The 27670-nt window shown below is 47.8% G+C and overlaps 1 protein-coding gene across 1 annotated transcript in view; it reads left to right on the top strand.

Moving 5' to 3' along the window:
• TCERG1L (transcription elongation regulator 1 like) overlaps positions 1-27670 on the top strand; it is an 88729-nt gene that overhangs the window by 37074 nt on the left and 23985 nt on the right. The window contains 3 exon segments of the mRNA XM_054206028.1: positions 16210-16335; positions 24777-24871; positions 26798-26886. Of these exon segments, the coding sequence (XP_054062003.1) occupies positions 16210-16335; positions 24777-24871; positions 26798-26886 (310 nt within the window).

Here is a 27670-nt window from a genome sequence, read left to right as displayed (position 1 = left end):
GTAACCCGGTGGTTCCTGGACAATGAAAATACAGCTGGAAAATATTAAAATGCTCCCAGGGTTTTCTGTCAAACGACTGCAATAGTAGAAGCACTGAGTTCCGTCAGAAGTTACTAGCGGGCGTTTAACACTGCCTTGTCCGTTGAGCCCACTGCAGCTGAGCTGGGCTGCGAGGTCTGACCCGCCCGCCGTGCTCGGGGTGGGGGGTTATTCCCCAGGACGGTCAGACTCTCGATGTACGTTTCTTTTTTTCAGCTTTACAGGAGGATGAATGAAAGGCTGAATTCAGGATGGGGTTTACGAGCCGTGGAGCCGGATGGAGGGCAGCGGGTGGAGTGGGAGATGCTGTTCAGTTCTGATGCACGGAGCACTGCTGGCTGTGCATTCCTGTCTTTACCGTGAAGACAGGTTTGCATTTCATGTCTCCCTTTGGTTTTGAAAAAAAAAATCCCAGAAAACCAGTGTTGCTTCCACTTTTGGCCTTAAAGAGTTGATGGCAATTAAATATTCAAGTTCCCAAATGTGTCTGTAAATCTGAGCTGAGTGGCTTGTGCACGTCTCTGTTACCAGATCAAAGTTATTGACCCTGTGCCCTTCTGGAGACCAGTCTGACATTCACTGTGGCACATTTCCAGAGAGAGGACACCTCAGGCAATAAAATCGTGACCTGGGAAAATGGCACTTATGAGAATCCCAAGTTGTGCCCTTTACATAGGGAGTTTTTCAACTCTTGTAAGCCTTCATTCCTTTGGGAGAGGATATTCATCAACAGTGACCTCATACTTGATTTCAATTTTGATATCAGGTGAAATACGCCTTGTTAATTTCTCTTTGCAGTTGTAACTAGCCCGTGTTCCCATTTCTGTGCTTAGCCGGACCTGAGAATCACTGGAAACAAAGGGAGCTGGTGAGAAAAAGAAAAAGATGCCAAAGAAATTTGTTTTCTTAGGAAACCTAATTTCTCTCTAATGAACTATAATATCATGTGTAATTTTAAGCACACGTTTTGCGTATTTTTAAAATGCATTTTTGCAGAAGAAAACGTGTAGCTGTTGCCCATACCTCCCAGCTGATCTGGATCTGGCGCAATGTTCTGGTTCCTTTAAAATTTCATGATAGAAAATGCTTCCAGCACAGAACAGCTATTGTTTGTGTAGCTGGCAGAAGATCCGAAGCGTGACACTCCAGTAAGTTTGCATTACTGTGGATTGGTTTGGCTCTAGAAGGAGCCCTTTTGTTTTATCCTTTTTTGGCACCTTAGATGGTGCCCTCTTTCATTTGTTTTCTGTTGCCGATTCGTTTCTTCAGACAGATATTTAAGAAATCATGAGTTCAGTCTGAGGAGAGCGGCCGCTGCGCGTTCGCAAGGGAGCCAACGCATTTCCATAGGCATTGCCAATTAATCGATCTGTTCCAAAAACCTGGGAGATTTCCAGTATTTCCAGATACGGGAAACAGACAGAAACATGTTCAGAGCAGACCAAAGCTGAGATCAAAGTAACTCTGCAAGAATTCCCTCTGCAGAGATTTCCCCAGATTTCCGTTGGAGAAGGACTCGGAAGAGCAGGTGAGGGGGAGCATCCCCTGCCGAGGGGTTGCGTGGCAAGCGGGGAATGGCCACCCAATCCTGACCCATGTCCACCCAGTGCTCTGGTGACACTGGTGTTGGATCTTCTGAGTGTTCCCCGAGTGCTTGCTCGTGTTGACGTTGGGGAGGACGTCAGGGAGGATCTGCATAAAACTATGGAAAGTGGGAATGAGGTTCAGGGGTTCTGTGTCTTGTGTTTTATTTTGCATCTAAGTGTGGATTTCATTAAGATTTTGAAAATGTATACACGAGGGCTCGGTCGTGGCTGATAGAAGCACAGAAACATGTGTCGAGCCATATTATGAGCCAACGTTTTCCCATGTTTTAAAATAACCCTTTCCCAAAAGAAAGTCTAGGGGAAACGGAAGATCAAACAATTTGTTTCTTTGCTAAGTGTGTCTGAAAATGCTACAAGTCCTTAAACCTTAGTCCATGTAGTAGAATTGTGTCTAAGGGAGACTTTATCATAAGAGGCTTTTCCACAAGTGAGGAAAAATCTGAGATGATAGTTCTGTCTGAAAATCCCATGCGGATTGAAGTTTTTCAAGGAAATCTAAATTATCGTCTAGGACGATGTGAGAGTTGGAGAGTTGATGTTAACTTTAAGCACAGTGGTGCTGCGGATCCACCAGTTGTGTTTGCCAAGGTTAGACAAGGGTGGGCTGCTTTTTATGGGGCTGAAGTACTGCATCTCTATAGAAGTGCTGAGAGTAACTGGCAGGAGGTCATTTTCGGATCTTAGGGTGCCTGAAGACTTATTCAGGGACCCTGAAACGTCACCATTCTGTCAATGGATCTGCTGTGCAGATGGCCAGGTCTCCACTGAGGAGAAGATGCTGGGAGGGCTGGAGCCCCTCTGCTGTGGGGACAGGCTGAGAGAGCTGGGGGGGTTCAGCCTGGAGAAGAGAAGGCTCCGCGGAGACCTTCCAGCCCCTTCCAGTCCCTAAAGGGGCTCCAGGAAAGCTGGGGAGGGACTCTGGAATCAGGGAGGGGAGCCATGGGACCAGGGGGAAGGGCTTTACACTGACAGAGGGGAGATTGAGATGAGATGTGAGGCAGAAATTGTTTGCTGTGAGGGTGGTGAGCCCCTGGCCCAGGTTGCCCAGAGCAGCTGTGGCTGCCCCATCCCTGGAGGGGTTCAAGGCCAGGTTGGACGGGGCTTGGAGCAACCTGGGCTGGTGGGAGGTGTCCCTGCCCAGGGCAGGGGGTGCCACTGGGTGGCCTTTAAGGTCCCTTCCCACCCAAACCATTCCAGGATTCTATGATTCTGTGACTTCTGGGACTTGCCGATCAGAGACCCCCAAACCACTTCCCTTGAAAATCCACATACGAAAGATACTATTGAACTTTCCTGTGGGATGCAGGGAGGAATCAGGCTGTGTGGTAGAGTTGCTGTCTGTCTGGTCGTTGGAAAGTGGTGGAGGGCTTTGGCAGATTCTGAGTTGAAATGCTGCCACAGTCAGATGACTCAATTGTAAGAACTAAACAAAAGAAATATTGTTTGTTTTGTGAGCCACCACAGTAAATATACACATTTGTACTCATCCTAAGTAAGGATATTCTCATTCAAAACAAACAGTTATTCATTTTCTCTACTTTAACTGTGTTTTGAGAGCTGAATCTATCTTCTGAAGTGCCTTTTTCAGGCATCACAGCCGTTTCCTGTGTAGATTATCATGAAAATTCCCCGTTCCTGCATTAAGCAGAAGGGTGCTGCCTGTGCTGCTGCTCTCCATCCACCTGTGAGTGTCCCCCCCCAGTCCTTGGGACACAGCTGCGCTGGACCTGCGCCCCGAGACCTCTCAGTCCGTGTAAGACTGCTGAAAACGTATGGGAAAATATTTTCCAACAATCTGGTTTTGTATGCAGAATTCACTTGCCAGCCTGGCACTCCGACACGTAACAGAGCATCATTGTAATGAAATGTAAATATTTTCCAAACACAGGGCCTTTTCTGCTGGGAGCGTGCTGCTGGCAGGGCCGTCCACCGGCACGCTGGCTCGGTTGCCTCGGGGCTACTCTATGTGCCTGGGGGCTAGTGGCACGGTGGGGCTCGTGGCAGGGAGCATCACTCACCCCTTTCCTTGTGCCCGGGAATTAAACCTGGGCAGAGCCCTCGCAGCTGAGGCCAAACGGCCCTTAATTCCTCGGTGGTAAAGGATGATAAAACAGGGTTTTCCAAAAGCTGGGCAATGCAGTGGGGGTTGGAGGGGATGACTCGCACTCGATTGCCAAGACAGCCGTGTCTGCTGGCCAGCGAGCCTGTAAGGAGATGGGCAATTACCTCCTTAAGTAATTCCCTGACCTAACGAGGGCTAGTTTCCTACAGATTTACGCCTCCTGGTATTTAAATAAGTGCAAACTTCAATTGAAGCTTTTTTGATATTCAGAGCACTTTGCGTTCTCGTGGATGCTCGGGCGCTTAAGAAAAGATGAGGTTTTGCCGTCACCTTCTTTCACTCCGAGCGCTTACAGCATCTCTCTTCTCCCTGCCGGGCTGGTCATGACGACAGGGGTATTCATTCAGTCTGTGGAAGATCGACGTTGCTTTTCAGTTTTGTACAAAGGCTACTAGCAGTTTCAAATATGTTTGTGGAGGAGCACAGGTATGTTTGGGCAAATATCCCCTAACAAAGGAGGTATGATGAAAAAACTTTTTTTCCGTAGGAGCCAGGCTACGGAGCCTGGCGCTGTGCTGGGGCAGCTCCGGGCAATGAACGCTCATCACTAAAAAACTCGTTACCTCCAAAAGTTTCGTGACGAGTGGGAGATGAAGGGCTTTGGGCTGATGCTGTTGGCAGCTGGGTCCTCAGTGTGGCGGTTGCATTTCTGCGCCTGCCTTTTGAAAGGTACCATCAGTCTGGGGTTCTGTTCAAAGCTATATACGCCTGTCTATACAGTCCCTAGGTACGCTGTAAGTCCGCCTTGAGGAGGGCTGTTGAGCCCCCAGAGCAGCCCAGCCGCTGCCGTGCCTCTCGGTAGTGCTGTGCCATCGGCATCGCCTGCCTCTCAGTCAGGGATGCTGGGATGCAGGGATTCAGGAATACAGGGATGGTGGGATGCAGGGCAGGGGTGCTTCGGAGGGGCTGCTGGTGCTGCGCTGGGGAAGAGCTTTCTGCCACGTTTACCTTCTAAAGCCATTCCTAGTCAAACAATTGTAATTACGAAGTAGGAATTTGGTTTTTTCATATTAATCAAATGATTATTGTTGGTACCATTTCACAGAATTCCAGCGTAAAGGTGGAAAAATGGGTCTATCCTTTAGAAAAGAGTGGTGATAGTTCCCCATGTTGTCTTTCTGCTGTACAGTTATACATGTGTGTGTGAATATCTATCTATCTCTCTGCAGTTATGTGTGTCACGCTACTATTTAACCAAAGAGTGAAAGTCATATACTAATTTTCTAACCTCCTTATAGGGCAATTTATTAATCTGATGGAATAGCAATGAGGTGACTGTGCTTCTACACTATCCATTTTTAACTAAAAAAAAATAAATAATTTCTGTGTCAAAATTCATAAGCTAGCTAATGCTTTTTCCAGCTTGCTGTGATGCCCTCGAGTCCCTCGTGTCTGTGCCAGGCGGTACCGTAACCTGCCGAGAACTCTTCCTTTCTAGAGATGTACATTCATTTGGGTATCACCCTTCACCCCTCCATCTCATTGCCATTCTTCTATTTTCCATCCCAGGTCACTGAATATGTTACATGTATTACTTTCCAGTACAGGAGCAAAATAGATCTTCAACAGCAATTTCCTTTTTTTTTTTTTTTATTTTTAAATTTAAAAATAGGAAAGCTCAAACAAAAATAAAACCTCGGGAAACCTGGACAAAGAACTGCAAAGCAATCAGGGTAATTCTGCCAAAAGCAACGATGCTGCCAAAATTTAAAGTGTTGTTTCTACTGAAATGGGAAACAAGGAAAGTCTTCATTTCTCATAGCCCCTCTGCTGTGGGGACAGGCTGAGAGAGCTGGGGGGGTTCAGCCTGGAGAAGAGAAGGCTCCGCGGAGACCTTCCAGCCCCTTCCAGGCCCTCAAGGGGCTCCAGGAAAGCTGGGGAGGGACTCTGGAGCAGGGAGGGGAGCCATGGGACGAGGGGGAAGGGTTTTACACTGGAAGAGGGGAGATTGAGATGAGATCTGAGGTAGAAATTGTTTGCTGTGAGGGTGGTGAGCCCCTGGCCCAGGTTGCCCAGAGCAGCTGTGGCTGCCCCATCCCTGGAGGGGTTCAAGGCCAGGTTGGACGGGGCTTGGAGCAACCTGGGCTGGTGGGAGGTGTCCCTGCCCAGGGCAGGGGGTGCCACTGGGTGGCCTTTAGGGTCCCTTCCGACTCTAACCATTCTCTGATTCTATGAAATGCCATCTCTGTTGGGAAAATACTGTGAAAATAATTTCAGAGAGTTCAGTTAGCTAGAAGAGACTTAACTGCAGAGTAGAATTATTGAACAGAAAATTGGTTGCGTTTTAGCTCAAACCAGGACAGCGGGTGCGCGCCACAAATCATCGTTACCCTCTGTAACTACTTCCATGGTAGAAACCTGGGAAAATTCTAAACAGTGAGTGCTGTTTCCACCTCCTCCTTGGCTTTGGGTGGTTTTGGGGTGGCTGTGGTTTGCTATGCAAAATGTCCGTGCCAGCTGTGCCCAAGGCCGTTCCTGGAAGGACTGGCCCAGCAGCACCTTCGCAGCCCGGTGAGGCCAGCTGCTGCTCAGAAACCCCAACACGTTTTGCGATCTGAAGCAGAGGGAAGATAATCAGATTCAGAAAGTGCTGAATATTTTTACTGAACGTATCTGGGCCTTCCGAAGACACGGAGTAAGGAAGGAGAATTGAGCAAAGGTGGCTTCCAGGCCAGCTGGAAGTGGCCCTGAGGAGGAGCGTGGGGTGACCCTGAGGAGCGGGGAGAAACGGAGCTGAGGGGCTGAATGTGCATGGTTTGTGAAAACTGATTTATTTTTTTTGTTGCTGATCAATTCTTCCTTTGGTCAAGCAGAGAGACGTCTCTTGTCCTTTGCAAATAAGCAGGATTGCCCTAAATTACTTAATCGTGATAGATGTTGCTTCGAAATGAAGCAAGTCCCTGGGCCCTGATCTTCACTAATTTCTGGGGTCATAAAATGATAACAGCAATAACAAAAGTAATTTGGTGCGTTTCTGTGTCTAACTCTGTTCCTGGCTATTAGACACAGTGGTTGAAATTACTAATTTAATCGCTGTCCTCTTTTCAGTAGGAAACTACGTGTTTATGTTCCAGGAATTTTTACAAACGAATCGTCCCTGTCGCTGACGAGTCTGGCCAGGCCAAGATGAGCAGAGGGGGCCCTCGGGGGGGAGCAGGATGACAAGTGTCCGCATCACCTTGTCCTGGCGCGGCTGGTGCGATGTCCCTCGCCCGGGTGAGCGCCCTTGGGGCTGGGAACGGGCAGAGTCCTCCCGAGTAGTATTTCAGGAATGGAAGAACTGGACCAGATACAGATTTATTCTGTTTCCTTATTACCGAACCGTCCCGCAGCGGGCTCTTCTGCCTGTGACCTTCCTCACCAGCAAAAAGGCTGCGTTCCTCTGTGGGCTTGGTTTACATCGGGTAGTGGGTTCCTTGTGATGCTTCTTGCCCGACCTGCTTAATCCTGGTTGCGCAGTTCTTTAGGTTATTATCTCCTTTTTCAAGATTTTTGAACTTTACCTTTCTTTCTTTCTCTCAATTCAAGTCCAAATCCCACAGGAGGCATTAGAGAGACAACAGAAATGAGTTAAATGTGAAATGTTGTCAATGATTTTTATAAGCAAGCTGTGGTTTCCCTGCAGCGTCGTGCATTGGATTTTCATTCCCAGTAGTTAGCTCCAAACTACGGAGCTACCGCGGCAGCAGTGGGGTATTATGTGCATTTCTCAAATCGGACAAGGGCTGTGTGTAGTGCCCAGTATCAGATCATGGAATCTCAGAATGGTTAGAGCTGGAAGGGACCTTAAAGGCCACCCAGTGGCACCCCCTGCCCTGGGCAGGGACACCTCCCACCAGCCCAGGTTGCTCCAAGCCCCGTCCAACCTGGCCTTGAACCCCTCCAGGGATGGGGCAGCCACAGCTGCTCTGGGCAACCTGGGCCAGGGGCTCACCGCCCTCACAGCAAACAATTTCTGCCTCACATCTCATCTAAATCTACTAAATCCCTTTCAGGCTTAATGCCTCAAGCTCAGTGCCTCAGATGGCGAGGAGTATTTTGTAAAATTAGTCAGCGAGAAGGTGATATAGGAGCTGCACTGGGCACAGGCTCCTTTCCCTCTTGCCTCTCACGGTGTCTGTGTTGGGATGGCTCTGCCTACACGGGAGGGCAGCAGCTTCCAGGGGCGGGATGAGGCTGGCATGTGCCTGCCTGGCGATGTGCACCTGCTCGTTAGCTGCTGCTGAGGAATTGATTACTGCATGGCTTCGCTCACCTGCTCTTCAGTTTTCTGTTCCTTCCAGCAGTTTCCAGGAATTTGGGTGAGATTTCTTCGCAGTTTAATGCCTTTCTTTAAACAAGCTTTGTAATTTGTCAGTGTTACAAGAGTTCGATTGTTTCTGAATGGGCCACGTATATATGTACATAAATAAAAATACAGGTCTGGACTCCTGTTTGTTGATGCCCCTTTGGCTGCAGAGTGGTGAGGGCAGTGCCAGAAGAAGAGATAAGCAACATTGTGCCCTTCAGCTGGAGCAGGGACACGGTGGGCAGGGTGGGAGAGGACGTGATCTGTAAGGCCGTGGGAGTATCAGCTTCTCACAAAGGCACAGAGTTACCAGATGTTGAACAAACAGGACACAGAATATTTGGAAGTCCTTCCTAAGGAGTTTTGTCAATGCAAAAGCCTCTGTGTGGTTTTATCTTGACGGGTGATAAAGAGTTACTAGAGACATTTCTGGGCAAAAAAAGCCCAATAAGGTTTATTCAGTTCTTTGAGCCATAGGTATTTGAAGGTTTGGAAGAGTATCCTATTCAAATATCATGCTATCTCCGTGCTTTTTTCTTAGACCTTTTCCCTGCCTATCACTACATCCTCGCTCCATTCCTACATCTTCCTGCAGCATTTGCAATTAGCTGTGGCTGGGAGCTGGTTGGGAAGGACCTTTGCAGCGTGTCCATCCTACACTGAGTGTTCTCTTGGATACGGTTCTGCAACACACTTTTTTCCTGTTTGTGAATTCAGTCCGTGTTTCAGACCCGGGGTCTCGGTGCGGTCCATGGGAGCTGCCCATCTGCGGCACCCTGCTGCCCTTGTGGCTATTTTTCAGGTATGCGCAAGGGTTGCTTCTTTGGTTTGTTATGGTTTCTCTTAATTGGATGTTATATCCTGTTAGATTATGAATAGCTGCTCCACCCTTTGCTGAGCACAGATCTTAGTCTGAAATATCCACAGAAGCCAGGAAAATTTTGAGTAAAACTCCAACCCTTGGCAGAGAAGGGAAGGTTTGGTGTGCTCAGTGTCAGAATTCCTCCCCCTCCTCCTCTCTGGAACAGCTTTTACAGCACTATGTTCATCCGCTCCATGAATTTGTATGCATTCAGGAGTATTATCAGTAAGAAATAAGGAATTGATGGCAAGTTTGTGAGTGGTGTGCTCTGCTCCCAAAACTTGCTTTCTGTAGGTACTCACCACAAAGGGAAACAGCAGCTGTATCTGCCGCCGTGAGGAAAGCTCTTCTGAGTGTTTAGAATCAATATTAGCATTTTATTTCATATGGATAGGTCGTCTCCTGCTTTAGGCCTTTCTGGGGCGGATTGATTGGGTTTTGTTTGTTTTTTTCCATGCAGGAGTGGAATTCCTCTAGATGGTATCAAAAGGGCAAAGCCCAAAGCCCGCCGTACATCAGTGTTGCTCTGCCGTCCCTCGGGAAGGGTAAGGTAAAGCCTTTCCCGAGCAGAGCCAGGCCATTGAATATTTAATACTCTTTGTTAATACATTCTCATTACATTTCAATTTGGATGTAAAAAAAGAATCATTGTGGCTCACATTTGACTTAGAAATAAGCATATCTTGGAGTACCTGCTGGGCTTCTTATTGAGTGTGGGATTTTCAGTGTTGCATCAGTGACTTGAAAGTCAACAAAATTATACTGTTAATAGGTTTTCTATTCTTTGGTCATGGGCACACTTTTGAAAATTACTTTCTTGGGCTTTTACTGCTGAAAATTTTCGCTGTCTTTAGAAACCAAGGGTGATCCTGTCTGCACACAGCAGAATGTAATGAATATATGCAAACAAGCAAGGATAAAATTTCTGACAAAGCAGAGGAATTAAGACACTGGTGTGCCAGGAACAAAACAAGGTGCTAGAATAGATTAAAATAGTGTAGGAAAGGAAGCAAGATTCCCATTTTCCCACGCCTGAGCCCAGCTGCCCTGTCAGGAAGCCTGGATTTGTATGGCTTTCAGCCCAGCAGCTCTGCTCTTCAGCTGGTTAAGCAACATAAATCTTCTGGCCCTTCGCCTGGGTCAAAAGATGAAGCTGGGAACCAGCAGGAGCGGAGACCCGGGGATTTTCCTGGGCATGGAAATCCCTGCAGACTGGAGGGGATAATCCCGATGGCCAGGCAGGCCTGGTGTCGGCTCCGGGGAAGATCTGGCTGGTGGCACCTACCGGGACGTAATCGGTGGAGTGCATAAGTGCATGCACGGATTAACTATATAAAAGGGTGCTAAAGCATATTTTCCGTTTGTTGTCCTGTTTCTGAGCTATTTAAGGTGTGAATAAGCATTAAGTATTCCTGTCCGCTTTCCAAGGCTGTTGATGTCTTCCTGTCAGCTCCAGTGGGCTCTGATGGGAGCTTTTCGGTAACAAGTGTCCACCCCTGTGCAATCTCCATCTCTCAGCAGCGGAGGCACAGCGTTTTTTCTTACTTTAAGGCAGTGAACTTCATGCCATTTGGTGCCATTTGGAGACATTTGGACAGTAGTCTCCAGTTGAAAAATAATGTATCTGATTTAAAGATGTATTTTAAATAACTATATTAATAGTATGTCTTGATTTTGTTGAAATATCGTAGAATTAATTTGAAATGCACCAAGGCAGTGAAGCTTTTGTGCTTAAAAGCCAGTTTGTGATAAGATGGGGGGATGTTGCATATGTTTTAGCGTGGGTTCCTGCTGCGAGCCCTCCTGGAGCAGGACGGTGCTCTCGCCCTCGGCTCCATCCCGCTGCTGCCCTCTGCCAAACACCACCCGCCCCTTTCCTGGTGGCTGAGATCCAGCTGCTGGGCTGGTACCGGGGCCGAGGGGAGCAGCACCGACGAGCCGGGGGATTCCTGGCGTTGCATCAGCACAGGTACAGGTACAGACGAGTTGTAAGGAAGAAATGTTTTACCCTGAGGGCGGTGAGCCCCTGGCCCAGGTTGCCCAGAGCAGCTGTGGCTGCCCCATCCCTGGAGGGGTTCAAGGCCAGGTTGGACGGGGCTTGGAGCAACCTGGGCTGGTGGGAGGTGTCCCTGCCCAGGGCAGGGGGTGCCACTGGGTGGCCTTTAAGGTCCCTTCCCACCCAAACCATTCCAGCATTCCATGATTCTGTGCTTCACTGTTTCAGAAAGTTACAACGAGGGCTACTAAGCCATTGGAAGAGCAGCTCTGGCAGGTTCATGCCATCCTTGGGCTACTGGCCCGGTGGCATTCACTTAATTTCCCAAGCGTGGATCATGGCAGGCTGCGCTGACAGAGAAGGTGTTGGGTGCTTTTCTTTTGGAGGCAGCGCTGTTAAAGGCTCTTTGAACCACAGTGAGAAAAATTAGGCTTAAACCCTTGCTGAACTGCTAACCTAGCTTTGAGATAATGTCGGAAGTTCCATGGTTTAATTGGAAAAGAGAAGAACTAAAACTGAACAGCAGGAGCAGAACTCCACTGCTGTAGCCGGCTGCAGTGCAGTCCAGGACCACGTTATTTTGCCGTGGGCAGCACAACTCCCCTTAACGTGGGTTGTTGACATCCACGTTGCCGTGCAATGGAATGATGAGAGCCGATGGGTCTGCTGAGGCACAGAGTGAACAGTCACAAAAAACAGTTTTGCCCTGAAAATCTGCCCTATCCCTTTCAACCGGGTCATGTTTGTCAGTAACGTATCTGCCCCTTCTCCTGGGTCTGTTTTGGCCATGAGCAAGTAGAGGAGGGAGGTAGCGACAGTGATCTGTCTGTCCGGGGCACGGTAAAACAAGAAATAGGCTTTAAATACTGTGTGCTAGAAATAACAAAGGTGGAAAAGTTAGTTGTGTCTTCCAGGAAAAATCTATTATGTAATTTAATTTGTCTCCTGGTGCGTGCCGGGGGTGGTTCCTGCTGGAGGTGAGGTGCAGTCGTTCAGTTGTGTGATGGGGAATTGCAATTGCCCATTCTCTTCTTCAGGTGCTGAAGCAACAGGGTAAAAATGCCAGTTCAGACATGCTGGGTGACGGGATTGTCTGTTATGGCCATTCCCAGCTTGGCCAGTGCGGCTGTGGGACTTGTCCTCCCCGAGCTGCCCTTGCTGGGCGCAGAGGGAGAGTGGACGTTCCCGGGGCTGGGGCTGCTCTTCTCTCATCCTCGGCCAGGGATGCAAATCAGCGTCTGCTCACCAGGGGTGCAAATCAGGGCGGCATGTCACTTGCAGAGGGTCTTCAGATCTCGGATGTCCTCATCTACTGGTGTCCTCCTTTGTCCTTGCAGTGTCCCCGCTGCAGTTAAGTTGAGGCGTAGGTGGCTTGTGTTCGTAAGCGACAGTAAAATGCCTCTGCACTGAAATAATCTTAAAAATGGACAGATGTTCTCAAAATGCACGGCTTGCTCGTCAGGGCTCCTTGGCTCTAACAATAGCCAGAAACTTCATAGAAAAGATCGCTTTCATCCTCCTCCTCCTCAGTATAGTTTTATAGTACAATTTGCCTAAACTTAATCATAAAATGCACAGAGCGCGTTTGTGGGGGTGGTAGGCTCATGTTGAGGTATTATTCCAGCCCGGGTTATGTTCAGTTCATACTGAGAGCTTATATTGCATCATGACATTAAGCTCAATCCACAGAGTTTATTTGCATTCCAAATCCATCTATTGCAAAGACTGCTTTTCATGAGCACGGAGAACTAGAAAGCATACATATTTATTCCTTAAAGGTTATGATTGCCTTAAATCATTCAAGCTTATTTGGTGAGCATCACATATAATTAAACTAAGCGCTTGAACTCGATCTGCATGTATGAAATAATATATATATATGTGTATATATATGTATATACTCGCCTCCAATATGGATGGAAGCTGTGAGCTAATTGCTTCCACCACATCAAAAGATGCACTGATAATTTTATTGTTCCTGGATGTGAACATAAATCAACATAAAGAAGCAGTTGAAATTATGTACTGGAAAGTCACCTTTCAACATGCAGCGTGCGCTGTGGAGGAAACAAGCAGAGGCGCCATCTCAAGTGGTGTATGGCTAATTACGGGGCGATAATTAAGCACGTCATGAAAATTATTCCAGTTTTGGGTGTAGAGAGTTGCTTCTGTACTGAAATTCATGTGCATAACTTAACGTGAGCTTACATCTACCTGGTGTCCCTATAAACCTCAGAATTTAGGGATGGATAAATTGAGAACAGCTGCATGGCCTTTTCCAAGGATATTGCTGTAGGTAGCAAGGCAGCCACGTGCACATCCCTCACCCCAATCAGAAGAGACCAGACGATGAAGTACCATCTTAATCTGCCTCTGATGACTCTGGAAGCGATAGGATGGAAGTGTCCTTTTTGTTGTCATTAAAATTAATTTGAAAAGCCAAAGAAAACCAAACAACTCTTGCCCTATAAAATATTACTCGTGGAATTAATGGTGTAGCCATGTGTGTCTAAGTTACAGATGGAAATCCCAGCTTAAGAAATGGTCTCCAAGGATATGGAAACCAGAGCTTCCGTCTGTTCACGCGTGTGTCCTGCTGGGCATCTCTGTCAAACCGGGGGGGCTGTTGTCAGTCTGCTGCCGCCCGGATTGCCCCATGCAGGCAGAGGCACCTTAGACTTCAGTGCTGGAATTGATGGTTCCTCAGCCTTGCTTTATATCCAGAGAGCTCATCAAAGTTAATAGTTTTGCCAGGGGCTTTGACAGAAGCAGAAAAAAAGAAGCTGTCACTGCCTGAGGTTTCTAACATCGTCTCGGGCTCGAAAATGGTTCACTGGCTTGTTAGAGATGGCCAAGGTACAAGTGCCTCCAGTTACGTTATTGTGCTGTAGGTAGCACACGAAACATCACACCGACCTGTTCCTCTTCCATAAATGCCTTATTTATCATTCTTTCTTCAAAGGAAATATGGATTAAATGTATCGCGGTACCTTGCAGGGTAATTTCTTTATCGTGCTACTGATCATGTCTTGCAGGAATTTCTCTCACTCTTTCTTAGTGGTAAAAATAAAAAAAAAAAAAGGTTTCCTTTTCTGGTGTTTTTCCCGCAGCTACTTGCAATTCATCTTCCCCATAGCCCTCCCAGGGAGGGGACTGCCGGGAGAAGGGCGCGGGGCCACGCTGTGGGGCAGGTAGTGCATCCCAGAGGTCTCGGTGCTGACTCCCCTCTCCCCTCGCTCCCTTGACGTTAACGATCCAGGAGCATCTCTCGGTACCCGTGTGCTTTGTCCTAGACTGCTGCAGGTCCCTGGAGGGCTCTCACCAGTTCAGACGGGGCACCACGCGTGTACATGTACGCCTGAGTTATGCTTAAGAAAATCTGTACTTTGTGCATATATGTTTGCATGTGCCTTGAGACATGTCCAACCTAGATGATGGTATGATTCTGTGTGGTCTTCTCCGCTGTCTATCCCGTATGATCCTCTGCCAGACCTGGGAGGTTAAAATCATGCTGGCACTGTCCTCTCATTCCCTCTTCTCCTCCCCTTGCACTAGCTGGCTGGCAGGACGGTGGCTCGCTAATTGACCCTGTCCTCAGAGGGCTGTATGCCAGGCGCGGGTGAAGCTTCAAGAGTGGGAGGAAACCCATAAAAATATTAAATGTGCCAGCTGCCAAAGGGAGAGGATCCTGTGCTCATACAAAGCTCCCAGCCCTGGGCTGGAGCTCCCCGGAGGCAGGAGGAGAAGAGGGGGCTCATGGGGGGATCCCCCGTGGATGGGGGTAACCATCCTCTGGGCATATGGAAAAATCGCAGTTGTCCTCCCGCTTCTTCCATGCAGCACATCTGGAAACTCGTTTCTTTTTTCCTTGCTGGATGGGGGTCATGGTTGTCAGAGGTGTTTCATTTGCGTTTAAAATTAATAAATCATCGCTTAGCAAGTAATGTCTGTGAGACGCCCTGGCTAACGGCAAGCTGGTATCATGCAAAAGCATTGTTGATCATTGAATGAACCTGGCGTTCTGGCCCTAACTCCTAAAGTTTCATGAACCTCCTACTTTTTCCAAAGATTATTTTTTGACAAAGCTTTACTTTTCCCTGGATGGTTCTTTAGCTGTGTTAACCCTTTATGGGAGGAGGTACCCCTCGTGTTATCGTGATACCCAAGACTCCAGTTTTCAGTAAGAAAAATTGTCCTTTTTAATGGTAAAATGATGTTATAGTTGCATTCAAAAAAGCAACCAGTGTCCCCACGTTGGTGAAAGGTATGTTTAATAATCTGCTTTGGCACCTGGAGTCTGAGAAACAAAAATCGATGAAGACGTTTATAGCGTGCGAGTGAGTTTTTCTCACAGAGTGAAGGTACCAGAAATGATCCCTGTTACTGTGAAATGCAGAGGAGTTGGGATGAGAAGTGTTTGACAGCACAAGAGGAGTTAGTAAAAGGAAAGGGTAGTGAATTCCACAGCTTGGGTCATGCTTGGGAAATACGATGTTATTCCCAGAGTCTGCCTTAAACCCAGGGATACGTCCCTACTGCCCATTCAGTTTTGAAATGGTGGCTTCTAAACAGGGCATGGAGCCTGCTGGTGGGACACCTGGATTTACGTCAGAGATGAGATGATGCGGTATCAGTCTTCCAGCTTCTGAAAAATGATTTTGTGTCTAAATGTACAGTTAATGGGAAACTGGTGCTCAAATTCGGCAATAGCCACGCATTCTGAAGGATTAAGTAGCCGGGTTTAATTAGCATAGTTTTAGCAGCAGACCTGGATTACTACTTTATCATGAATAACATATATAAACAATTTAGCAATTTTCTGTTTTGTGAATTGTCTGAGCAGACTGATTCCCTTAGATAAAGCTGCTCTTTTAAATTATTGGCAAAATAATTTCCCATGGGTGGAGTGGGACACAGAGTTTGTGATGAGTAACAGTAGAAACTGGTGGTGTGTTATTTAATCTTAAAAAAGAAAACTGATTTTAATGTAATCTGTTCTGAAAGCATTAATATATCCTTGCAAATTCTTACTTTGAGTGCCATATTTTATTAATTTAAAATTTCCACTGATGCTTATTTGCTAAGAGTCACTGGACATCGTGGCTAGAGTAGACCAGTAATTCAACTGAACACAAAACCTATTGTTTTAATCGTGCGAATGGGTACAGGGAAATGTTCAGCAGGAGGTTAAAAGAGCATTCTGTGAAATATGGCTGGGAAAAAAAGTGAGTTTTTTAAAGGTGTTTTTGTTTACTGGGGTCAAAAAAAAAGGTTTCCTTATGGTTCTGAATGCAGGTTCTGCCTCCAGAATGGATGCTCATGTCAGTCCTTTGATGCCGACGCAAGTCACCCGGGTAACTGCTCTGTCTGCACCGGCGGTGACCTTCATGGCAACCAACCTGATGGATCAGACATTGCCAGGTGAGTTCATGTCTCTAGATACTGCTTGTGTTGCTGGAGCACGTGTTGTATATTTGCGTATTTCCCAACCGAGCCGTGCTTCCCATGCCGCATAGAAACGGGGGACCCTTAAAAGACTGGCTCAAATTTTATGACGTTTGCTTTAGCTAATTGTGAGCGTCTTCAGAGTGTTTTGGATCCTGTTTACTTGGTCTGGCAGTTGGCAGTAGCTTTGCCTTTGATGATACAAAAGGCAAGTTTCTGAAACGTCCTTGGGCTTTTGATTTCCCACGCGGGTGGTATTCACAAGCATTACAGTGATAACATGGTTATCTCTTGGATAGTGGCTCCACGAAGCCTCGTTGGCGGCAGCCTCCGAGGGTGCTTTGTGCTGCACCCTGTGATAAAGCCGGTTTATTCACTGTCATGTAAATGCGTGTGTGTTGTGAGCGGAGGGGCAATGCTCTTCCCAAAGGCTGGAGGAAGTCGTGTGGCTTTATTTAGATTCACATATACCCATTGCAAATCACAATCAAAAAGCGGTCAGATTGTGATAGGAAACTGGGGACTTCTTTCCTAATAAGGTGGAATCCCTCTTATGTCCCTGTGAAGTCAGGAGTCCTGTTAATGAAGGTGAGATGCTGCGATGGGGCCGGAGGGGCTGCTCCTCTGTCCGACCTGCATACACGCAGCCATGGAGAGGCACCGTGGGGTCCCGAACCCACCTTCCCAACTAGGTTCCATGGGAAAAACTGGCGTTTATCGGGAATTACTAGATATCATCCCAGGCGTGATTTATCTGATCCTTCACACCTAGGAGTTAGCACTGCTTTGATATAGAAACTCTCACTTGTCCCGCTAAGCCGGTTCCTCCGTGGGTACCTCAAGCTCACCGGCTCTACCCACAGCTAAGATAAAAGTTTCATGAAATACTTTGCGGTCAGCTGAGCTGGGGAAATCCATAAGTGGAGCTGGAGGCTCCCTTTGAAGCAGGTCTGCCTGCTGCCGTACCTGGCTTGAATAAGATCCTCTGATTGAATTTATGTTGCTGAGTATTCCGGCTCTGTCTGGAAATTGCTGAAAATTTTATGACACAGACACCTTAAAACTGAAGGAAAGTTCATACACGTCTCTTTCAACATACAGCACTTTAAAGTTTCTTGTCTGGTTTGGTTTGCTTTTGGTAAACCCCTACTTCTTTTATCCTCTGTACAGTTATTGCGCTTGAAGACCTGCAAACTCCTCCTTAGTCACCAAGAGTTGTATTGACTCACTTTCTTCTCAGAAGCGAGTGAGACGAAGGAAACGTTAAAACTGTTTGAAGGATGCAGGGAGAGAAGATGAAGATTTGTGCAAGGGTCGTGCTGATCTGCAGCTTGTTGCATGTTGAAAACTGAAATCGTGGTTTCTAATATATTTTATATCAAGTATATTTCATAATCTTCTTCTTGGCAGATTTGAAAACACAGCCACTCCTGATTTTATCTGTTGTGCTGAATAAGGATTCTGTGTGAAGCCTTTTGTTGACTAGATGACTTTTGATAAAGGCCAGCCTGACATTTGGTCAATAGGTTGCCTAAATCAAACGTCTGTACTGTTGGGAGGCCATCACTTTGGGAGAGCAATCGTTACATTTTTATATGCATACAAGTAATTTAAATCAGATGATCGGTATAATTTTGTTTCCAGCTTTCTCCTGAAAATACAAAATACCTTCTTCTTCCTCCTTCTGTCATCTTTGATTTGCTGCCAACTACATTTAAGAGAAAAACGGTAATTTCACTCGAGTATAGTATGGATTTTTCTTTAATGCTTTTGAGGAGATCACACTCTTTTCTATAGGTTGTTACAAACTATTGTTACCTCCAGTGGAAAAATGATCAAAGTAGGAATCATAATTAAAAGCAAATAACAGTAATAAAGGTTTTTCCCAAATCAGCCTCAAAGTGCTACAGAAAAGCAAACCTGCCCTTTAGGAAGCTGTTGGAGATGCTGAGAACCTGACCAAGTCCCATGGTGACCTGTCCCTGCGTCACCGGGTGGTGGGGGCCAGGACTGAGCCACCTGGTGTCCCCACCAGGACCTGGTACTGGGACCTTCTTGTCCTGGGGGCAAAGTCAAGCAGTCAGCCTGCTCTGCATCGGCCGGGTGGATGGTTAGGGTGGAGAGATGGTTTAAGAAGATAGCGTCCTCCAAGTTTGGGTTTTTTTTTCGTTTATTTTTTGGGAGAGGTTTTGGTGTTGTTTTTTTTTTTATTATTATTATTATTTTTAAAAGCTCAGGACCTTGAAAGAAGTGTTCATTGAGTGTGTCCAGGCCAGGAGCACTGAAGCAGAGGGGTACTTGTTTCTAAGAGAGGACTGGGGCAGACAACTGGAATACCAACACGTTGAGCCGTGAATCTTACATCTAGTATGTAAAGCACCTTAAGGTACACACCAGGCCTGTGCCACCGTGCTTTGCCACCTGCTGCAGGGGCAGCATTGAGCCAATGTACAGATTCGCTATGACGTTACAGCCATGCTTTTGTTTTGCAATATAGGTAAGCCTTTGACTTGGTTTCTAAAGAGAAAATTGTGTGTTCAGCAAGGCTTGGCACAGCTGGATTTTGCTCATTACAACACCAAATCCCTCTTTCTCTGAAGCCAAAATTAATAAAATTTTCTCTATTTCTGGAGTGGAAGGAGTAAACTTTGCGATGGTCCTGGCTTCCAGTAAGCATTTATTTTTGTATTGGAAGCTGGAAAAGTCCAGTCTCAAGTAGAAATCTGGCTTTTTTGCATTACAGTAGGTACAAGCGAGGTGGAGCTCTAGCTACCACCCTCCCAGCGCTCTGCATGATTTTATAGATATTCAGAGCTCAGATCATTAAGTGCCTTGAAGATCAGGGCCGAGATCTTGATATTTAAAAAGAATCACATGTAAAGAGCAGAGGAAGGAAGGTCAGCAAGACTCAGCGAAGGTCTTTGACTCTATGATCATAGAATCTATGATTCTATCACTCAGAGCCCGGCTTCGCCTGGGCCAGCTTGCAGGGGTGCAGAGAGAGAGGCTGAGAAATGGTACAGAGGCTTAAACGAGGGGGAACTGCAAAAGCAGGCGGAAACCCCCTGCGATGGGCGTCCAGCTCGTGCTCAGGGAGGGAGGAGGCAAATGAATGGGGGCACCGTGCTGTGCCTGGCGCTGGCGGGAGCTGGAGCTGCTCTGTGGGATGTGATGCTCATGGTGATGCTTGTGGTGATGCTCATAGCAATGCTCGTAGCGATGCTCATAGCGATGGTCCTAGTGATGTTTATAGCGATGCTCGTAGCGATGGCCCTTCCTGCGCAGCTCTGTGGGAAACACGTGCACGGAGCCAGCCTGGGAGGTGGGGATGGGATGCTGCCCGCCTTGCACGCCGTCCAAGGGAATATACTGAACAGGGGTTTTAACCTTTTCCTGCTTTAACAAAGAAACTATTTTCAGGGTAGCAGCAAACAGCATCTCTTGGGCAGTGTCAGCGGTGTGCCTGAAAAGTCCAGCAATGAAAGGAGTTTGTCCTTGACCTCTGCAGCAGGCGTACAGCCCACGGTATGGGACAGCAGACAGAGGATTTGTCCTCTACTGTTCCCACTGCAAACCTCCAGAAGAATCAAGGGGTGAGTGGGAAGAGATGGCTGCAGAAGGAAAAAAGCACTGCTGCAGGAGACTTGTGCTAAGAGGGGAGACAGAGCGCTTGGCAGGGCACAGAGAAACCGGTGAAAGCAGAAAATAGACACAAATTGCAGGGTGAGATACAGCGTGCAGGCGGGAGCGGGAGCAGGGTCTGTCTCCCCAAAGCCATGGTGATGGGCTGAAGGTGGGATCCCTGCCTGTGGAGCAGGGCACCGACCCGGCTGATGTGGCCGGCACTGAAATCCCATGCTTAGCTTGAGCCAGAACCAACAGAGGAGGAATTCGGGGGTCAATCAGGTATGGATTTTAGGCTAATCTCAAGAAACAGAAGCAGTGAGGTTGTGGGGAGAGACAGAACTGACTGGCAGAGATGCTGGTGAGATAATAAAAGTGTTTAGATGTGTGCACTTGAAGTAAATACGATTCTCTGAGACATTTAGAATCAAAATTTTAAACTTCCTTTGGGATTAACAGAGGTTTGGCCTCTAAATACCTTTGCAAACCAATTTTTTTTCAATCTATTCTCCATAGATACTTCTAGAGTGAATCCCTCTTCCCTCTCCCCTCTTCTCTCTTCCGCCTTACCCTTCCTCTCCCTCTCCAGTTCCGCTTTTAATAAGATGTTGATGATCATACACCTACATCCTCTGTGATATACCCAAGACAGTTTTGCTACTTCACCTTTACTTTTCAATACTGTGAATTATTCATGTCTCTCTACCTGCCGCGGTGCCTCCAAGTCTCTTTAATCAGGTATCTTTATCCTTCCGTCTCCAGCGCATCCTTCGCCAGCATTACAGCAAGTGCGGGAGCACATCGTTAGTAATTACGCTGCTAAGTTTAGGGGCAAAAAAAGCTGCGTGATTATGTTGGAAATATGTCGTGGTGGCTTAATTGTCAGACTGCAGTTTATTTTGTGCACTTGAGTTAAAGAGGGGGGGAAAAAAGGTCGATTGATTGAGAAAAGAGTAAACCTGAGTGAAACTGTGTGGCGGCTGCCGATGGAGAGTAGCCGTGCATCTTGCTGGCTGTCCTTCTGCAGCGTGGGGCAAGCACGAGCCTGAATTATTCTTCTCTTGACATTATTCTTACCGAAAATGGTCACAATGTTCAACTATAGATATAAAAATAAATGACTCCTGACGTGCACAGTGACTTTCAGGACTTTATTTTTTTATTTTGTTTTAAATTGTTTTTTTATTTCCGTCTTATTTTATATGTGCTGATGGTCCAAGATCTTCTGGAAGTATATTTCACGTGTGAACAGCTAATGAACTGTGTGCTGCAGAAGTTCACCTACGAGCGCTGCGCCGGTGATGCTCTATTTTGAGCACCCGAGTCCCTCCCTGGAGGTCAGCTTTCCTGTTTGGATGCTGCGAGGGAACTTTTCAAAGGGGGAAAAAAAGACAGATTGCCTTGGGCATTGGCAGCGCAGAGTATCTCCGCACTGAAGACGTGTAAGGTTCAAACGGGCGTGGGAATGGCTACCTGTGCACAAGAGTCTCACGATTTGGTCCGCACCAGCACGTCCATGCTCCATACTTCAAGCCAATCCTCAGTTATGAAGGAGCAGGGTCAGGGCAGCCATGAGAAAACCAATTATGCCATATTTCATACCTTTCTTTGCATCAAAGCAGAGCTCCTGGAGCTGTGCGAGTGGTTTAGGCTCTCACGCCTGTTTCGTTTTTTTCAGCATCAGCTGTGGGAAACTCCTCTGCCGAATTCCACATGTGCAACAATTTGTTTAAATCTGCCAATTGACATTTAGATATTTGTATTAATGCTTGTAATGTTCAAGTACAAGTTGACATCAGCTAGGTAAATGTGTTTTCTTGTTCCTCATGCATGTGTGCATATGCATAGACATGAATGAAAGATCTTGGCTACTTCTTAAACCAGCGTGATAATGAAGGCTACAAAAGAATCAAAATTCTAATAATAATAAAAAGCCTTCTTTCTAGGATTAGAGAAATAATTAAGAAGAGAAAGAAGCAGAGCTGGAAGAAGGGTTGATTTAATTTCCTTATTAAAAGAAAAAATAAATCCGAGGTACATTAAGCACCGTTTCCCAAGCGTGCTGCTCCGTGTCCAGCTGCTCCGTGTTCGAGTGACAGAACCCGACCAGCAATGTGTTTGGGGCTGTTTCATCAGCAGCTGATTGGCCTTCCACAGTTGTTGCTTCAGGGATTATTTCAGGGCAAGAGCAGAAGAGTCGAGAGCTGGAGATGCTGAGACGTACTGACACCTCTCAGCAGTGTTGCCCTCAAAGGCTCCCAACACGTGGTCAACTGTGGTGCCCTGAGCCCAGCTGTGCGCCCGCAGGAGGTGGCCAGTGTCAGATGTGTGCCCACAGAACATGGCCAGTGCCAGCTGTGCCCCTGCAAAAGCCATCCCAAACCTGGGCTGTTCCGGCTGCCTCAAATTGCTGCAAAATCAGTGACTTGCGAAGGAAGGTTTGCTGCAGAGGGGATGTCTCAAGGTTCCTTTCATCCTCTGTGAACGTATTTCGTAGAGGCATGGCAATGTTTTGGTTTAAAACCCTCGTTGGGCGGAGGCTGTACAGGCATATTGTGCCTGCCGTGCCATGCGGGGCTGGCTCGTAGCATGCCATGGGAGCGAAGAACAAGCTGCCGAGCATATCCGAGGGGAACAGCAGTGGGAGAGTCGGAGTGATGGGAAGACACAGGGCAAGACAGCGAAGTGGTTAAGAAATGGCACGTCATCTTTCTTCTGCCGTGTTTTAGAGCTGGAGAATGCATTAGCAGAGTTAATTTAAGCGAGGTGCCCTATTTGTGCCTTTGGATCTCAGCCTGCAAGAAGCACCCCCGCTCCTTGGTGTGCTGTCCCGGTGTTGGCTTCCCTCTCGTGGGGCTTTATGGTGGCTGGTGCCGCTGTTTACCAGTGCCAGCGGCTGCCTCCTGCCTCTCCAGGCACTGGCACATGGCACTGCTGCTGGTAGGGCCTGTCCCCGTGGTGTCCCCGCGTTGTCCCTCCAGTGTCCCTGACCATCCTCAGCTCTCTGCTGGGTTTTCGTCACCTTCCCAGCAGCCCAGCAGCTCGTGGGCAGGCTGGAGCCAGGTGTGACTTTATTGCACTCAAAGACCAAGGTGCCCGGTAGTGCTTTGACGCCCCGTTAACAGATGCCTCATGAAGGAAGATAAATTTAGAGACCCTTTTGATGTGTATTAGCTGCTCCCTACTCCTTGATCCTTTAGCATGGAAATTAATTGATATGGTTTGTAAATCTTCTTTTTCACTACCCATAAAAATAGAGTAAGTTGTCTTCTGAGAAAAATGGCATATATTTAAATTTTTATTATTGTGATGTATTCCACGGCGAAGCAGAGTCAAATGGCAGACTCCAGCCTTTTCCTCGGTGTAGCTCCTGTTACACCTGTGCCCATTCTGTAGTCTGAATAATTTGAAAATCAGCTGAATAGTATTTTGACATGTGAATCTGCTATATAATATGCAGTCCTAGAAGAGCAGTGCTTACAAATAGTTTCTTGAAGTGACTATACCAAAGTTTTGGTCTCTTTGGCAGACAGAAGGTGCTCCGTACGTCTTGAGACGGATAAGGGGAGCGGTATGTCGTGGCTTGCCCTGGTTATGGCACTCTTAATATGGGTAGTACCAGCCCGTGTTTGCAGTGTATGGCTGCGCTGGAGCTCCCCAGGGAGCCCATGATGGCAGGGTGTTGGTGGGGGTCTCCCCACAGAGCCGGGGGGGTGGATGAGAGCCATGCACGGGGATGGATCCCCACAGTCCCTGCTCCCGAGAGGTTTGAGTCTCCTCTGGCAGTTTTACTGCTGTGCTGGAACTCTTCAGGCATATGTGCAAGGGAATCATAGAATCAGAGAATGGTTTGGGTGGGAAGGGACCTTCAAGCCCACCCAGTGCCCCCCCGTGCCCTGGGCAGGGACACCTCCCACCAGCCCAGGTTGCTCCAAGCCCCGTCCAACCTGGCCTTGAACCCCTCCAGGGATGGGGCAGCCACAGCTGCTCTGGGCAACCTGGGCCAGGGGCTCACCCCCCTCACAGCAAACAATTTCTGCCTCACATCTCATCTCAGTCTCCCCTCTGTCAGTTTGAAACAATTACCCCGGTCAATGCTTGATTGTGTGTTTTAAAAGAAGTGAAAGGACAAGACAACGAAAAAGACAACCAAATAGAAAAAACAATGTCTTTTTAATATTTCTTACTGTGAAAACTACTTTTTACTCATTGTTAGCTCTGTGTCTCATACCTGCTGCCTTTTTGCCTTTCCTCACTGTCCCTTTTGCCCTCTCTGTTACTGAGACGTACGGAATTTGTAGCCAGTGGAAACACTTTAGTGTTCGGCATTTTGGGATAGAGACGGCTGTTTGTAAAGGAGAGTAATGTGTTATTACAGCTGCTTCCATTGGAAATGCACTGAAACACTCGGGGGGTTCCTGTGGAGGTTGACCCCGAGCACCGCAGTGTCCCCTGGCTCGGGGGAGAGGGGGCTCCCGGCCCTGAGCCCCTCAGGGGTGGGCGTGCCCCCAGGGAAGTGGACGTGGCCCATGGAAAAAAGGTTTGGATTCAGGGATAGCAGGACAAAAAGCTTAACGCAATAAAAGTCTCTAAAGTACGTGAATGTGTCCCACTAAAATCCAGCACGATACTTAGGAAGATGATGTGGTCCTCGGCACGCGTGTGCCGCAGAGGACTGCAGGAGGAGGAGAGGAGTCTCGGAGCCACAGGAAATGGTTTGGTTTCTCTTTGCCAGTTTTGGCTTGCAGGGAATGTATTTATTGTGCATTAAAAAGAATCCTTTCCTCTCACAGATAATGGCAAAGAATCGAGTAGATCCTCCTGCCCACCAACCTTGATTTTACATGCGGAGAGGAAGAGTTCCCCCATGGAGAGCGATAGCAATAAGGTCTGTGATGGTGTTTCTTCTTTTAAAAACATCTTTAAACTATCGAGCTGCACAAATCAGAGTCAGGATAAAGGACTGTCCTGTGGCGGAAGCTGTGCTGGTGATACAGGATTGTTTCCTACAGTCCATTATAAAGAGCTATCTATTTAATTTATGTCGGCGCTTTATAGGAGGTCTGCACTGTGGTGTCAGTGTCAGAGGAGAGATGCTTGTGGCTGGGTTTCACAGAATCCTGGAATGGTTTGGGTGGGAAGGGACCTTAAAGGCCACCCAGTGGCACCCCCTGCCCTGGGCAGGGACACCTCCCACCAGCCCAGGTTGCTCCAAGCCCCGGCCAACCTGGCCTTGAACCCCTCCAGGGATGGGGCAGCCACAGCTGCTCTGGGCAACCTGGGCCAGGGGCTCACCGCCCTCACAGCAAACAATTTCTACCTCAGATCTCATCTCAATCTCCCCTCTTCCAGTGTAAAACCCTTCCCCCTCATCCCATGGCTCCCCTCCCTGCTCCAGAGTCCCTCCCCAGCTTTCCTGGAGCCCCTTTAGGGCCTGGAAGGGGCTGGAAGGTCTCCCTGGAGCCTTCTCTTCTCCAGGCTGAACCCCCCCAGCTCTCTCAGCCTGTCCTCCCAGCAGAGGGGCTCCAGCCCTCCCAGCATCTCCGGGGCCTCCTCTGGCCCCGCTCCAACAGCTCCGTGTCCTTCTGCTGTTGGTGCCCCAGCGCTGGAGGCAGCACTGCAGGGGGGTTCTCCCCCGAGCAGAGCAGAGGGGCAGAATCCCCCCCTGGCCCTGCTGCCCACGCTGCTGGGGATGAGCCCAGGCTGCGGGGGGTTTCTGGGCTGCCAGCGCACGTTGCTGGCTCATGTTGAGCTTCTCATCCCCCAGCACCCCCAGGTCCTTCTCCTCAGGGCTGCTCTCCATCCCTTCATCCCCCAGCCTGTGCTGATATCAGGGGTTGACCCGACCCAGGTGCAGGACCCTGCACTTGGCCTTGTTGAACCTTATGAGGTTCACACTGACCAACTTCTCAAGCCTGTCCAGGTCCCTCTGGACGGCATCCCTTCCCTCCAGCATGTGAACTTCACCACTCAGCTTGGTGTCACCCGCAGATCTGCTGAGGGTGCACTTGATCCCACTGTCTGTGTCATTGATGAAAATATTAAACAGTACTGGTCCCAATACGGACCACTGAGGGACATTGCTTGTCACCAGTCTCCATCTGGACACTGAGCCATTGACCACTACCTTCTGGATGTGACCATCCAACCAATTCCTCATCCACCAAACAGTCCATCCATCAAATCCACACCTCTCCAATTTAGAGAGAAGGATGCTGTGGGGGACCATGTCAAAGGCCTTACATAAGTCCAGACAGATGACATCTGTAGCTCTTCCCTTGTCCACTGACGTAGTCACTCCATCAAAGTCAGGGACAATTGCTCTTGCTGGTGTTGTTATGTCTTTGGAAAGCACCATAAAAACTACTTGAAAGCCAGCAGCCAAGGATGGCATTTCAACACCGGTCCCCTGCATGCGCTGCTGCTTCATGCACGGTCCCAGGGGCCAGCGGCGGTGGGAGCACCCTCCTGCCTGTCCCTGCCACTCGTTAGGATGGGCGCTCGTTTCTGACAAGGCAGCTGTCCTCGTTACTGCAGTACACAGAGTTATACCCACTGTCGTCCCAAGTGAGCTGTTGGCCTGGACAAAAGCACGTCTGCTGGTTTTTCATTTGTATTGCTGTAAGTGGGGCGACATTTTTATTATTTCCCGTTTATCTGGGCTATTCTCAAGGTAGCTGGTTGTTCATAAAGCTGCTGGAGGAATAATGGCAATAAGGGTAATCCACTTCACGTTAAAGTGAGGGATTTGTGTAACAATAACAGTCTTCTGCATTGGCTTTATTTGTTGACTAATCTCTGTCTGTCTTTCAAGGATCATTCTTTTAAACTAGTAAATGAGGATGACAGCACGTCAAACGGCAACAAACCCGTGGCATCCACTCCCGTGCCAGGATCACCATGGTAAGCAAATGCAATTAGACCTGCTAGAAGCCATTCATCAGTGCCGTTTCCCTCGCCAGATATGCATTAGTGGTCTGGTACGTGGGGAAAATACGCTGCCCTGGGTGTTAAGTAGCAATGCTGGGTTCTGCGGGAGCTTCTCCTCGTTAATCATGTACTTCAGGAAAATGCCTGGATGGTGCTTGGGTGGATCAGAGAGGAAACACAAGATCCGCAAGAAATGTTCCAGCTTTTTAGGGCCAGATCCTCTTTCTCTCCCAGTTATTTCATTGGCAGTGGATGACTCTTACTGTCTTGCAAGAATGGGGCTGATTTCAGGTTGCATCAATGAAAACAGGTTGTGTCTAATGACCCAGATTTCCTGACCACGTTCCCATTCAGGTAACTACATGTTGGGTAGCAAAATCTCTCGTGTCATTTTTAAATGGATAAAAACTTTCTTCACTTTCTGTCCCCAGTGGCTGACTAAAGGATTTTTTACCTCCTTTACCCATATTCATGCTTATGCTGGATGAAATAATCAGGTTATACTCAGTGGCTGACATTTTTGGCTAAGGCATCCCACATAGACATCAGCTGTTATTTGTTATTATCATATTCTGCCATTTTGCAAACCAGTGTTGTAGGCGCAGTCTGATGTCCTACTTAATCTCAACATCATAAATATGTGGTTTACATCAATTGTTTCTCTTCCTGACAGTTGCTACTCTGTGGTGTAGTGCAGAGGAACCGTTTGAGTCCATCAGTGTCATAGGCAGTTATGGTTTCATCTGTTCTTGCAGAG

The sequence above is a fragment of the Rissa tridactyla genome, chromosome 6, assembly GCF_028500815.1.
Source record: "Rissa tridactyla isolate bRisTri1 chromosome 6, bRisTri1.patW.cur.20221130, whole genome shotgun sequence".
Classification (NCBI taxonomy): domain Eukaryota; kingdom Metazoa; phylum Chordata; class Aves; order Charadriiformes; family Laridae; genus Rissa; species Rissa tridactyla.
This window is presented reverse-complemented; position numbering and strand designations above follow the sequence as displayed.